At 43.8% G+C, this 13749-nt stretch overlaps 1 protein-coding gene across 4 annotated transcripts in view; it reads right to left on the bottom strand.

Moving 5' to 3' along the window:
• Nucleotides 1-596: 596 nt before the first annotated feature.
• The window catches only part of ILRUN (inflammation and lipid regulator with UBA-like and NBR1-like domains), a 57766-nt gene continuing 44613 nt past the window's right edge, over nucleotides 597-13749 (bottom strand). For 3 of the 4 annotated variants that reach the window (XR_004000231.1, XM_030561332.1, XM_030561329.1), the window contains one exon: nucleotides 597-4915. Coding sequence is in view for 3 of the 4 variants with exons in the window: in XM_030561332.1 (XP_030417192.1) it covers nucleotides 4880-4915 (36 nt within the window). In the remaining variant the exon portion in view is untranslated. Of the gene's footprint in view, nucleotides 4916-9752; nucleotides 10610-13749 lie in introns of those variants that run through there. The other variant, XM_030561331.1, reaches the window with a different exon arrangement.

Here is a 13749-nt window from a genome sequence, read left to right as displayed (position 1 = left end):
TGCCTCTGAAGGCACTGTGTGTGCTGGAGCTTTTGCTCTGATGGCCCCTAGGACAAGGTACTTTCCCCAGACGATCTGCCTCAGCACTCAAAATAAATAAATAAATAAAAAAGAAAGAGAGAGAGAGAGAGAGAGGCCCAAATGTTGTCAACTGTCCCATATAGGCACCCTGTATCCATGTGGAGCCCTAATGGGGATTTACCTGAATGAAAAAGATTGCAGTATCAGGGCTCCTTTCTAACAGGTCATTTTTCATGTCAACTCCTATGTGAAGCCATCTGTGTTTTAAATGATCCCTCCTTCAGTGTTTAGTCTTGTTGGCATTTATATCTGAACTGGAAAAGTGCTTTGTTTTATTTCATGCATCCAATGCACCCTGAATCTATTTCCTTTAAAATTTTCTCCTTACATTTATGCATGGGGAAAGGAGAGGTAATGTTGAGTTTTACAGCACACTTGTGATGTCTGCCCAGCACCCCCAATGATCTGGGGATGGAAGCAAAGGAGGTGCATTTAACAAACATTGCACAAGTCACAGGACACTAGAAACCATTCCCACCTTCAAAATAAAATAAATACTCTATAGACAGCTGAAGGTAATTTTTTCTTTGTTAATTTAATCATACAAATATTCATTTATACATTAAAGGAAAAAGCTTCCTTTTTTTGTATTATACCCAATGTGCTATCATCAGACTTCTCCCAGACTCAATGAGGCAACACGCCATCCTGTTCTACACATGCACTCCCCCCAGAGGGAATAACGACAGACTGCAGAACCAACCACTCACTCGCACAAGAAAAACAAACAAACAGGGGACAGTGTGTATTTCCTAGCCCTGCAGACTCTGATTATGCTCACACCCATGAGGTCTGGGAATGCACTTGCATCCCCAGTTGTGGGGTCCCAGACATCTCCCAAACCCTGGAGGTTTCAGGATGCATTCTTTCTCCCCACCACACAAGCACACACACCCCTCAAGACATAGGGCAGCAGATACTCTCTACCATGCCAAAGCAGGCTAGACACCCCTTCCCAGGTACAGAGCACATTTCCAGCCAGAGGGGCGCAAAGCTTACCCAGGCTTTCCCAGCCATGGGACAGAATATATTTGCAACCCAGACTTGAGTCACATAGTGAGATACATGGATTACCAGGCATTACCAGACTCAACAGCTCACACCACGCTTGAGGTTCCATTTAAAAAACAAATATGTATTGGAAGTTTAAATTTCCTTTTTTGAAGAGATTTCCATCTGCCATGCCCTCTCAGGACTCCAAGACCCTCCTCCCCACAACAGCAGCAGCCAGGGAAAAGCAGGGTCCAGAGCCAACTACAGACCCTCCATAGCTACAGCCTGTCTGAGCCCAGTGGGTACCAGCCCCTTTGTTCCCAAAATCAGGGACACAAGTCTGGCTTGGGTAACACAGCATAGGGCAAGCTTCGTTGGGCTTCTTCCCTTGCCCAGCAGTCTCAAGCAGGTAACCATTTGCTGAGGCTCTGAGTCCTAGATCACATTTTAAAACGTGAGTACCTGAAATTAGGCATGTCATTCAGTATGGTTTTCAGAGGTTCTCCCTGCTGAGATCAATGAAAAACTTGGGTGCTCAGCACGTCTGAAAAATATCTGGCTATTTTTGGTTTAGGTGCCTAATGTTAGCCCCCTTCCCACCTTAAAAATGTTGCCCTAGGAAAGCAGTGCAATTTCAGCCCCAACAATGACTAGCTGAGACCTTTGCTGAGCACCCCTGAAATCCTCTTTTGAAAATGTTGCAAACTTAAGAGTAGCTTAAATTTGGGGACTGGGTGCATTGCTGATTACCAGAGGACTTAGTTTTCACTGGAGAGAAGAAACAAGAGGCAGATTAATTACCAATTTAAACATCTTCCCTTCGTTATCACACTAACCAACACCCTGAAACAGTTATGAGCCTTTTGCAGTTATTTATAGAGAGATCATCCCCGCTGATAAGGGTTGTGTTTATGCTCCTGACCGATTTCCTAGGAAACAGCTGTAATATGCCAGCATTGACAGGCTGACTTATTGCAACTGCAGCTCAAATCAGGCCCTGCCTTTCTTCACTCTGTGAATGACCCAATCACAAGGGCACAGCAGACTTAGACACGCTCAAGAGAAGAGACAACACTGAGATCTGTGCAGAATGGACTGAGAAGGCACAGGAACAACTGGGGGTGCATGACAGCTCTCTCTACAGAAAGGAACAAAATTCAATCTTTGCATTGGTGACAGGTGGATGTGAACATGGCCATCAGTTTGCTCAGATGAAGCCTACCTGCCTGGGAACAGCAAAAGAGAAAACCAGAGTCAGCAAGCTGGTTTTGAGAGTCGCCCAGCAGCCCCTGCCAGTACAAGGTCTGCAGAGTTCTGGGCTCTGTGGCGGCAGCAGTCAGAAATCCAGAACTCCTTGTTCCTCCTCCTCTACACAATAGACGGATGAAGCTGGTGTGAAGAGACCAATGAGCAGCCTTGTCACCTCAACTAACAGCAACACTTCCAGAAGGGACGCACGGGAGTGGGGGATGCTACATGCTGGGTACTGGATGTGCATGTGGTCGTGCCTTGCATGCTTGTCATGACAGTTCAAACCTTGCCCACACTTCATCATGACAGTTTACACACTTACTTCCTTGTGACTTTGACTAACATCTCGCCCATAGCAAGAGGGATTTTAAAAAGACATATACAGGGTCTTATGACTACAGCTAACTACATGCAGCCCCCACCTCCTAAACTGCATTCAAAGCTCAAACGTGGATCTGCACCCCCTTCTCCAAGTCTAGCAGGCAGCCATCCCACCACAAGCCTTCAGGTTAACTCCCCAACCACAGCTGTGTAAGCCAGGCAGGACCTTCCTCCAAACTCCATGACCTTCTTCATCCAAGGGGTGATCCATTACAACCCTGTCCCCAGCCCTATCTGTGTGTTTAGAGAGAGATGAAAGGGAAACTTCCAATCTTAAAAGGAAACACGTCCTTTGAAAACCAGTGTCCAATAGAAACTAAAATATCAAACACCCACTAATGGAGCAATACCAGGGTAGCTGTTCACTGGGTTCTAGAGACTACAGATATTCAAATGCCTCACCAAGGGTCTAACTCTTCCTTGGCAGGATACCAACAATTCCCACTAGCCTCAACAGGAGCTACCCATATGCCTGGGAGAATAAGGCCCATGGAAACTGTACTGAAAATGAAACTCTGCTTAAGTCAACCAAGCAAACATGGGAGCTTGGGTGCAGACTAGGCCAGCCTAAAGCCTTGCATCGCTCTCGCCAGCAGGCATACCATGCACTCAGCTCCCAACATGAATGGCTAGTTTGGGATGGAGGCAGGGGGGTTGGAGGAGGAGGATGGGGGATGTTGCATATTATTGTATCTTTGGCAGATGGCTGTTACGGCCTGGTTCAAGTTTCTGAATTAGTGCCTCCCCTCCAAAAAACCCATTCTCTTCCCACTGCTTGGCTCTCAGTGACCCAACACCGCAAAGTCTGAAACAGAACTCCGCCACCCTCTGCAATTGCTCTGCATGGTCTCCTTTGCACATTGCTATCATTCCTCCGAGGACGCTCACAGCTAAATGACCCTCATGTCCAGAAAAGCTCTTCCTCTTCTGAACAGGCGGCTTGATGAGACCCATCTAGAAAGCTAGAGCTTCAAAGAATCTACAGGCCAGTAAAAAGGCGAAAGAATACAAGGCGCTACTATGGAATCCAGCTGATGATTTAACTTCTTGCTCTACATTCAAAAACAATTGGCCTCTGCCTCCTAAGCTAGCACTTTAATCACAGGAGAGAGGAATTAAAATTATACTTATATAAAAAGGATAGGGATGTGAGGTTTAAACCTAAAGGGGCATGACTTTTGCATAACTTTATAATTACTGTTTGGTGAACTACAGCTACAGAAAGTTAATTTCCTCTTGGCACAAGACAGATACACTTGCCTGGCTGTCCTAGGCACAGCTACTGGACATCAATATTTGACAAACAAAACAGCACTTTAAAATACCAATCATTTAGGACCAGCTTCGGAACTCTAGTAAGTCTGTTTCTTACTGAAATATGTGTATGTATATTTCAAGTTCCAAGAGAAAAATGAACCTCCCAGGTTAATTCAATGCTGGAGTCCTCCCATCCTAATGCAACAGTTTGGTCTTCACTGAGGTTTCCAATAACACTAAGGTCAAAAGGGAAACATACAAAAACTGAAGATTAAAAGTCTGATAACTAAAAATGGCTGATGGCACTGAAATTCACAGAGCTGGGTGCTGGGCCAATCACACATTAAAAACATCCAACATACAAAGAGAAGTCATTGCATGAACCCCAGAAGATGCTAAGCAAGCTCCCGTTCTGTAGCAAGCAAACACGACAGTTCCATAAAAATGCACTCTGTCCCTTATTAAAAAAAATTATGACCAGGAAACAAAAAAAAAATTAAACATTTGCTCAAACTACAACCGCTCTGTAGGCAAAATAATTTTTTTCTCTTTTAAAAAGATGGCTTTCATTTTAATTTTTTTAAACTTTTTCAGCTACCTAATTAATTGTGATAATGACTTCTAAAAAAAAAAATCATGGTGTTGGTGTATTTTCTCTTTCTCGTAGCACTGAACAGCACTCCTAAAATTCAGCATTCACACATGCATACTTTAGTTTTGTTTTCCTCTGGAAACCACTAGTTTTAAGTTATTGGTTTTTGTTTGTTTTCTTCTTTATCCAGGTTGCGGAGGCAGAGATGGGGATCCACGCCGTGTCTTCTAGAAGCCATAAGAATCCCCTTCTGTCCCCCATGAGTTAGTTCTTTGTTAAATTCTCCTCTTGACGGTACCCGTTTTTTTGTTTGTTTGTTTGTTTTTAAGACTGTCCAAAGGGATAAGGACCGTGGAAACCCTGAAAGAAAGTTGGAGACAAAATCAGTTTCAATAGACAAGAGACTAAACCAGCTGATCAGCATCAGCTTGCAAAAAGCATACCTACCCTCTCCACCCTATCCCACTGCTTGCATTTACCTCCTGCATTCTTCATCCCACATCAACTGACCACCTACTCCAAATCCATGTGTAATCCATGCTAAAACTCCACCTCTGCCTCTCTCTAGCACAAGGGTCGGCAACCTACGGTACACATGCCAAAGGTGGCATGCGAGCCAATTTTTAATGGCACACTGCTGCCAGCCAAGGTCCCGGCGGCCGGCCCTGCTCAGCCCACTGCCAGCCTCGGTGAAAAACTCCAGGCCAGCAGTGGGCTGAGTGGGGCCAGCGGCCAGGACCCCCGAGCAGCGGCGGGCTGAGCAGCTCAGCACGCCACTGCTCTGGGGTCCTGTCTGCCGGCGCCAGGTCCAGGCTGCCGGCCCCACTCAGGCCGCTGCTCTCCAACAGGGAGTTCCTCCAAGAAGGGCAGGCAGCCGCCAGCCAGGGATTCTTCCCCACAGGGCAGTGGAAAGGCACCTCGGTGATCTTGGATGAGTTCCGAAGCCTCTGTCCACAGGGCTCAGGGAGCACTGGGGGGACTGGGCTCTCGGAAGCAGCTGCATTAAGGCTCCCAGATGCTGCATGAGCGGCTTGTGTGATTCTCTCTTGGCCCCCGGACTTTAAAGGGGGAGCCTGGACTGGTGCAAGGCACCACGAGTCACAACTGGCCGCCCTCTTTGTATGGTCCAACTGCTGCCTCATGCTGCCACTCTCCTCTCCCCTTCTCTGGCACTGCATCAGCTCAGGAATGGGGCCACAACCCCAGCGCCTCTGAACTGGCCGGGCAGCGGTGGGGTTGGAGGGGTTTTGTAGCCTCTGGAAAGAACAGATGGAGACAGGGTGGCTCTTGCCATGTCTATGCATCCTAACATAGTGGCACTTCAGCTCAGGTGAGAGTGACCCCCCATCTGGGCAGCTTTCAGCTTTAAAATGTTCAGAGTTCAGGTTCAAAATGTGCCAACTGCAGAGTGATCTGGGTAGGTCTTGCATCGCAGGGGATCTGCATCTCAAAAAGGAAGGCAGTGGGGAGCACAATGGTTCCTAGAAGCAGCCTGAGTTTTTTGGGTAGCAGGGACCTGGGTCTTAAGGGCTACTTTTAAAAGTTCCAGTCCCTGCTGTGTCAGTTTCATGTCAAGAGTTGCAGCTGAGCTGCTTCTCAGCCATTGGCATCACCTAAAGGGAAAAGCTGAAACTCCTGTAGGCACTGTCAATAAGAATAATCAGTGCACAGGTTCATCTGAAAGAACCTCCTACTGCTCCTTTATGCAGTAGCAGTCCCTGCCCCCCTGCTTCTGGTACTGTCTTGCGTAACCTCTTAAAATGCACATGCTACTGTCTTCTGAACTTGAAAAGTATGTGGGGTGTTTGTGAGACTCCATATTGCAGGGAGAGATGGGAGCCAGAAAGGGTGAAATCTACATGGAGCATCCATTTAGACCAGGGGTAGGCAACCTATGGCATGTGTGCCAAAGGCAGCACGCAAGCTGATTTTCAGTGGCACTTGCACTGCCTGGGTCCTGGCCACCGGTCTGGGGGGCTCTGCATTTTAGTTTAATTTTAAATGAAGTTTCTTAACACACTTTTAAAATCTTATTTACTTTACATACAACGATAGTTTAGTTATATATTATAGACTTATAGAAAGAGACCTTCTAAAAAGGTTAAAATGTATAACTAGCACACAAAATCTTAAACTAGAGTGAATAAATGAAGACTCAGCCCACCAACCCCTGCTCTAGCACCTAGATCAGATATAGATGCCTTTAAGCTAATGAGTCTGGTCCTGCTTTTAAGATCTACAGATGAACCCAGGGAGCATCATTACACACGCTTCCAGCAACTCACCTCCGGCCCGTCATTTAGCCCTGACAATAGTCAGTTAACATGACTATGTTCTTCTGCTGAAGGCCACTTTTTGAACTTCTCTATACTGGGGATTTCAGTTACTGGTGAAAAAGCCCTGTAAACCCCATTTGTGCCCAAGCAGCTTCCCTCTGCTTGAAACCAGGGTAAAGTTGCACCAGTAAAATTCATTGTTTCCCTAGTCTATACTAGGGTATTGAAGGGCAAATTCTCAATATACATATGGCCTTTGTCTCCTTCTATAAACACTGCCACTGCCTCCCACCTGCTGTGAGGAAGCTTCTCCTCTCTATTTTAATTCCCACAAAATTAAGAGACTTGACATTTCTAGAACACACATTTTCGTTCAACGGAAACCAGTTGCCTCCAAAAATGGGAAAATGTTTAATAGCTTGTTTTCCTCCTGACCCATGAAGTGAAGTTATTTAAGGTATCAGATCTAGCAGCAGGAGGTCTGAAACTAACAAGGACACTAGTTCTGAATCTCCCATGCTCTAATCAAGCCAACTTTCATGCATTTTATCATACATCAAAATGAAAGAGACACTCAATAGTGTTGAGTCTTCTCTATAAATCAGAGGTGCACAGTTTACTGAAATAGCTGCACCAATTAAATTCCATTTTTTTTTTTAAAAAAAAGGAACACGAAACAATGCCAAGGAAAAATAAGAAAAAACGTATTATGCTCGGTTACTCAGAGACAGAAGGTAGGTCTTCTGGCATTCTTTATACAGCCTTGCTGTTACCTATTGTGTGGATGATGTAAAAAGATGGCCAGTGACCTAATTAAACATCAACCCTATTGCCTGCCTTCTCAAGCAAGGTATAAGACTGCTTTACCACTTCATTTCATGCAGGACAACAGGCCAGAGCAGCAAAAGAAACATTGTCTCCAACGTATTTTGCTCTAATTCCATAACCAGCTTGCTTTGCGACCCACAAGTACTGGAATTGGCTGTGAAGCAGTGAGATGTTTTTGCATGACACATACCAAAAAGCCCTCATCATATTGGCCCAAGTCTGGTAGGACGGGCTGGGTCAAGCTGCACACACATCTGAAGTCAAAAGCCCTACTGTATCTTAAAAACTAACATTTTAGAAAGTAATGATCAAGTGCTGATAGGAGTTTAACCACAGTTAACCAGGCAAGAGTAATTCCCTGGGCTATGCAGTGTGAAGGAACATGTGACACCCATAAAGCAAAGTAAAGTATCTTCCAGTGACTCAAAACTATTGCTGAGTCCCGTATCTACCAGGGGAGAATGGTTACTTAGTGGAACATTAGGCAATAGCAGCATCTCGTAACTTCAGATTAGTCTGTAAGGGCCAGATTTTCAAATGAGCCTTGCAACCAACATCTTCTCTTCATGTGTTGGCAAACAAGGCCACTTGTGATATAATGTAGGAGCGGACTGCTGCAGCTCATTTGATAAAGATGCATTGAAAAACTGAACTGAAAAGCTTGTGGCTGCCAAGATTTCAGTGCTGTCCACACCAAATGACAATATTAACACCAAAAGTAGTGTAAGTAAAGCACAGCATCCTCTGCTACCTCGAGATAACAGTAGTCAGAAATGGATACAGCCTAATAGCACATGCTCTTGTAAGCACAGAGACAGTCCCTGAAGAGATCAGTATATATATAAACAGTTGCAAGAGAAAGAATTGTCCTTAGATCTTTTCAAGTATGTTTAAAAAAAAAAAAGTCAAATCCTGCTTTCAGCAGTGTCTAATTTAAATATAAACAATTCTGTTAATGATTTGGGGTCTCAAACAAAACTAGATTTCAGTTCACTTTAGAGTGTGAGAAAACCACCCTACTTTTGCAGTACTTTAACCCTGATTGACTCATTTCACTGATGTGAATAAAGTGTGTCATTAACAGTTCCAGAATGGTTTCCAAATGGGTTTCTCTTGCACCTGCAAATTTGACCAGAAGAAAGATTAATTCTTCTGGTCAAATTAATCTCTGCTCTTATGATTACAGTAACAGAACCCTGAGCATACACACGACCCTTCACTATAGCTCATACTTACGCGTGAAGGGTATGTTTATACATGAACTCACCTGCACCTATTAATGATCCAAAGAAGAAAAAACTTTCCCCTCTCCCGCAGCAGTTTATTCACTACTTCCCTCTGTTGCATCTTGCCCACTTTGGCTAAGGTCAAGCAAAGTACTGGCTTAACATCAGATATAGACCCCGAAAAGGAATGTATCCCACATCTGCAGGGAATGACCCGAGTTAATAGGTCTATTTAATCTTTTATATTATTTCATGTCAATGTTTCCAGCGAAAGGAACTAAGTTTGATGCAGACAATGTAATTTAAAAGTCAACCTGTGGATGCACAGAAAAGCTTTGATTTTTTCATTAAGTCAACCAGTGTTTGAGTATGGAGAAAGGATAATATTCCAGGACTTAGATTTGAATCACATCCATGGCTCTGCACACACCCTTGCCATGATCTCTAGACCACTCAAGCATTCTGTGCCTCAATTCTCCATCTGTCGCCTTTCTTCTACCTTTTAGCTAATCTGTTCAGATGGTAAGTACTTTGGGGCAAGGACTGTATGTGTTTTCACTGGAATATAGTGTAATGGTGCCTTGATCTCTACTGGGAACTCTAGAAATTAGTGTAATACAAATAATAGCAGTGATCCAAAGAAGTCACAGCATCAAAAAATGTTGGGAGTGATTGGTTTAAACTAAAAGGTAACAGAGCTGTGTGAAAGCCATGATGTCTGAGAAACATGGTGCGAACATTTTCAGTTAGTGAGCATTCATTTTGCAACTCATTTTGTTTTCCATCACACTTCCATGAATAGACAATTTTCCCACCAGAAACACACAAGAAATCTCATATTTCCTGTACATTTGTAAAATTTTTAAAAACATTTCAGCTGAAGAAACTTCTATTTGAAACTTGTTTGCAAAATGGGACCCATCTTCAAAACAAAATGTGACAAGCTCGTGTTCTGCTTTGCAAATTTAGTTTTCAGTTCTTTCTCGTCTCCCCCCAGAAGTAAAAGTTAGTAACTCTGCGCTGAAATACCTTTGTCCAGATATTTACACAAATGAAGTGAACAACAAAATCTAAGGGCCAGATTAAAAAAAAAAAAAGCTGCTCCCATACTGAATATCTGACCACTTTATTTAGGTGCCTAAATTGGAGGTCAGCACTTTTGGAAATCGAGCCCTACTGAGAAGTGCTCAGCATCCACAAGAGTCTGCATTTTGATCCATGCACCTAAACTAGCATAGCCACCTTTGCAAGATATGAGATCAAATGAGCCCAGCTGGGACCCTAAATACATTCCACCTGTGAAACTAAAATAGCAGTTGTGAAGAAGGAAAGGGTACATGCTCTAGTGATTACTCAAAGCAGCATGATCATTGCAAAAGCAGCATTCTTAAAATTAAATCAAAATCCCACTTTCATCTCGGAGAGTTAATCTTTTATAAACCATCACAACACAGAAACTTACACACAATCATCTTTATTTCGCCTTTGTTTGTGGCTGAATTTAGATCAATAAAAGATACACTTGAGTTTGTTTTGTTTTTTTAAAAAAAAAAGGTGAGCTTTTTGATGCATGGCTACAACTCAACACAAAAGTCTCCCAGTGTACACTGATGGCAGCATCAGATAACACTACACGTCCATTTCTCTTCCTCATCACTTCCTGAGCCATTCCTGGTCAGTGCTTCTCCAAACTATCCTGAGTTCTTTTGACTCATTTACGTAAACTAAATACAAACAGAAGAACAGAGAGTTGAGTTTTATTTTTGTTCCACACATGCTATGCAAATATGATGAGACAGCTACAACCACTGGGAAAGATAATCTTCCTACAATGCAGCTGCCCTCCAAGTTGATTTAACTAAACCAGTTAATTGCATCTATATTAGTCTTTCAACAGCCAGGTAAGACAACTCCTGGATCCACAGAGGAAGGGGTTAAAACAGTTTAACCTGCAGACACGAATAAGCAGCAGCGTGATTGTCCCAGGAAGGTGGCTAATAGCAATGCTGAGCTTGTGGCTTCTCCACACTTGATCTAAGTCAGTTCAACTATAATGGATGTCAGCTAACCCAGTTTGGAGAATAAATATGTAATCCAGGCTCAAAGTTTGTGAACAATGGGAACAAACCCTCTTTCCAAAGGGGAGGGCTCAAGAATCTAGGACAGTGGTTCTCAGACTGTGGGTTGGGACCCCAAAATGGGGGGCTTAGACTTGCTGGGGTCCAGGGCTGAAGCACAAGCCTCACTGCCCAGGGCCAAAGCCCAAGCCTCAGAGTTTTGGCCCTGGCAACAGAGCTCAGGTTACAGGCCCTGTGCCTGAGGCTGAAGCCCTTGGTCTTTGGTACCCCCAGGGTGACAAGGCTTGAGGGGGCTCAGGCTTTGGTTCCTCCTCCTGGGGTCATGTAGTAATTTTTGTTATCAGAAGGGTGCTGCAGTGCTATGAAGTTTGAGAACCTCTGATATAGGAGATACGAGAGAGAAACAAGGTGATACTCCTTCCCCACCATAACGCTGGGGCCAAGTAAGCTGCCTATATAATTTCAGCCTTTGACAGTCCAAGAACCAAGGTACCCATCTGGAACTCATAGGGATGGCCCTGTTACCACCAAACTGGAGCATAAAAGTTAGGCAGGAGCTGATCAAATCATTGGAGGTAGAGGGAGGGAGACATATACTACAGAAGTAGTACAGAGTGCTTCTATTTAGGGTTTTAATAAACCATATTGGCATTTTATTAAATTCTACCGATGTTTTTAGAGAAAGTGAGTCTTCTTACACATGATTTTGGTTCTCCAAAGATTGTACATCCACACTCCATGGCCTGCACTGCCACACAACAGTGTTCCAAATGCTTTGTGTGTGAAATGCTTGCCCTGCCTCGGTGGCAGATGGTATGTCAAGTTGTCAGTAGGGCCTTATCTACACTAGGGAATTTTAGAAGACAATTTACACCTGTTCAGTTGCACTACAGGGAGTCTTACCACAGACAAGAATCTGGCAGCTTCTGACACTTTTTACACCAGCACATTTAATCACAATCTCTGTTAAACTTCGGTTCTTAAGTGACTGCATCAATTTTAAAAAGTGGACTTACGTGCTTTTGAAAATTTTATCCATACCCTAACTATCTCACTCATCCCTTCCTCCACTGATCTCAAAGAACTTAATTAAACATGGCAATGAATTCACTCCATTTTATGTGTGGAGAAAAACTGAGCCACAAGCTCATTAAGGGACTCAACAGATGACATAGCAAGTTTGTGGCAGACCAGGAAATAAAACCCAGGTCTCCTGCCCTCTAACTACATGCTCAAACCATTAGAACACAGCTCTCCCATTTTGTTCTACAATGTTATGTCACTGTCACCTGGGATAAAGCCTTCTCTGTTAAGAACATGAGAGCAAAGAACCTAGCAATTTTAAAGTATCCATGTACACCTCTATCCCGATATAACAAGACCCAATATAACACAAATTCAGATATAATGCAGTAAAGCAGCGCTCGGGGGGGCAGGGGGGGGAAGCTGGGCACTCTAGCAGATCAACGCAAGTTCGATATAATGCGGTAAGATTTTTTGGCTCCCGAGGACAGCATTATATCAGGATAGAGGTGTAGTTTCCCCTTTTCCCCCAAAAAACTACTCAGACACGCAGAACACAGAGTCCAAACCCCCAGAGGAAAGGAACAGACAGATGGTGAGGCAGAGTGACTGCCATCAAGTACATGCACACCATGTGCTGATGAGGTGGTTTAATGCTTCTGAAGTTTCTCTAAGGAGCCCTCCACCTCCCTTTAAACAGGAACCCAAGTGCAGGCTGAATCTTTTACATGTTATTCCTCCCTAGGGAAAAACCCTTTTTAAAGAAAGACTTCCAGCTTGCAAGAAGAGGGTGACAGCACTGGATCTAAGGCAATTTTAAACGTGGGTCCAGAAACTCGTGGTGTCAAAGCTTCTGCTTTACTTGACACTCTGTCTACAGAAACCATTCACCAGAGAGGAACTGTGATTATGTGAATCCAGCGACACTGGATGAATGGAGAAGTTTCCTGATGATTTCTGGGAATGGAAACTCAGTTCTGAACTCCTCTCCCCCTAGGGCAGAAGAAGTAAGGCAGATTTTCAAGGCAAAGTGCTTATTCTAGCAGCGTTGGGCATTAGCTCGTCTTCAGAACAGCCCAGGCTCTGGAGGAAACCAGTTGCCTATTTTACTAAACCCTAGACAAAAGTGCAGGGCATAAGGCACCTCAGTAAGTGAATGAATCCATCCCCATTTCAAAAGCACCGGCAAGATCTCTTCTTAACCAAACTTCTGCCACAGATTTGGTGTGCTTTGCTTCAAAATCAGTCACAAAATTTTTTTGTTATTTTTTTATTTCCACAATTACCCTATTTAGGACCACAAAATGATATGGCAGCTGCTCCCCAGTTGGAGCTTTCAGATCTTCAACCGGATCTCACACCAGTTTAGTCCAAAACTGAACAGCAGAATGGAAAAGGAAACAGAGGAAGAGTTCAGTAGATCTGATTTTTGAAGACCGCTTTTGGAAAACTGGAATCCTTCTGGCAACGAGAACTGAAGCTAGGACATCTTTCTGGGTAGGAAAAGATCAGCCTTGCAACAACAGGAGTGAGTATTTGGCACTAACATGCTTGCAGGAATTCTGAAGCCAAGAGGTTAAAACTAGTTTGTACCTTTCACTAATATTTGATCAGAGCATTCACTTGGAATAGGCAGGTTACTATTGAGCTGACAATCAGCCCAGTGTATTTCAAACAAAAGTAACAAGCCAGATTTATGATTTCAAGCAAAGCAGGTCAGCATATACCTGCTTGGCTACTACGGGAAGTTCTCAAACAGAGGT

The sequence above is a fragment of the Gopherus evgoodei genome, chromosome 4 (genome assembly GCF_007399415.2).
Source record: "Gopherus evgoodei ecotype Sinaloan lineage chromosome 4, rGopEvg1_v1.p, whole genome shotgun sequence".
Lineage (NCBI taxonomy): Eukaryota > Metazoa > Chordata > Testudines > Testudinidae > Gopherus > Gopherus evgoodei.
The sequence above is the reverse complement of the archived record's forward strand: the minus strand, read 5'-3'. Positions and strand labels throughout refer to the sequence as shown.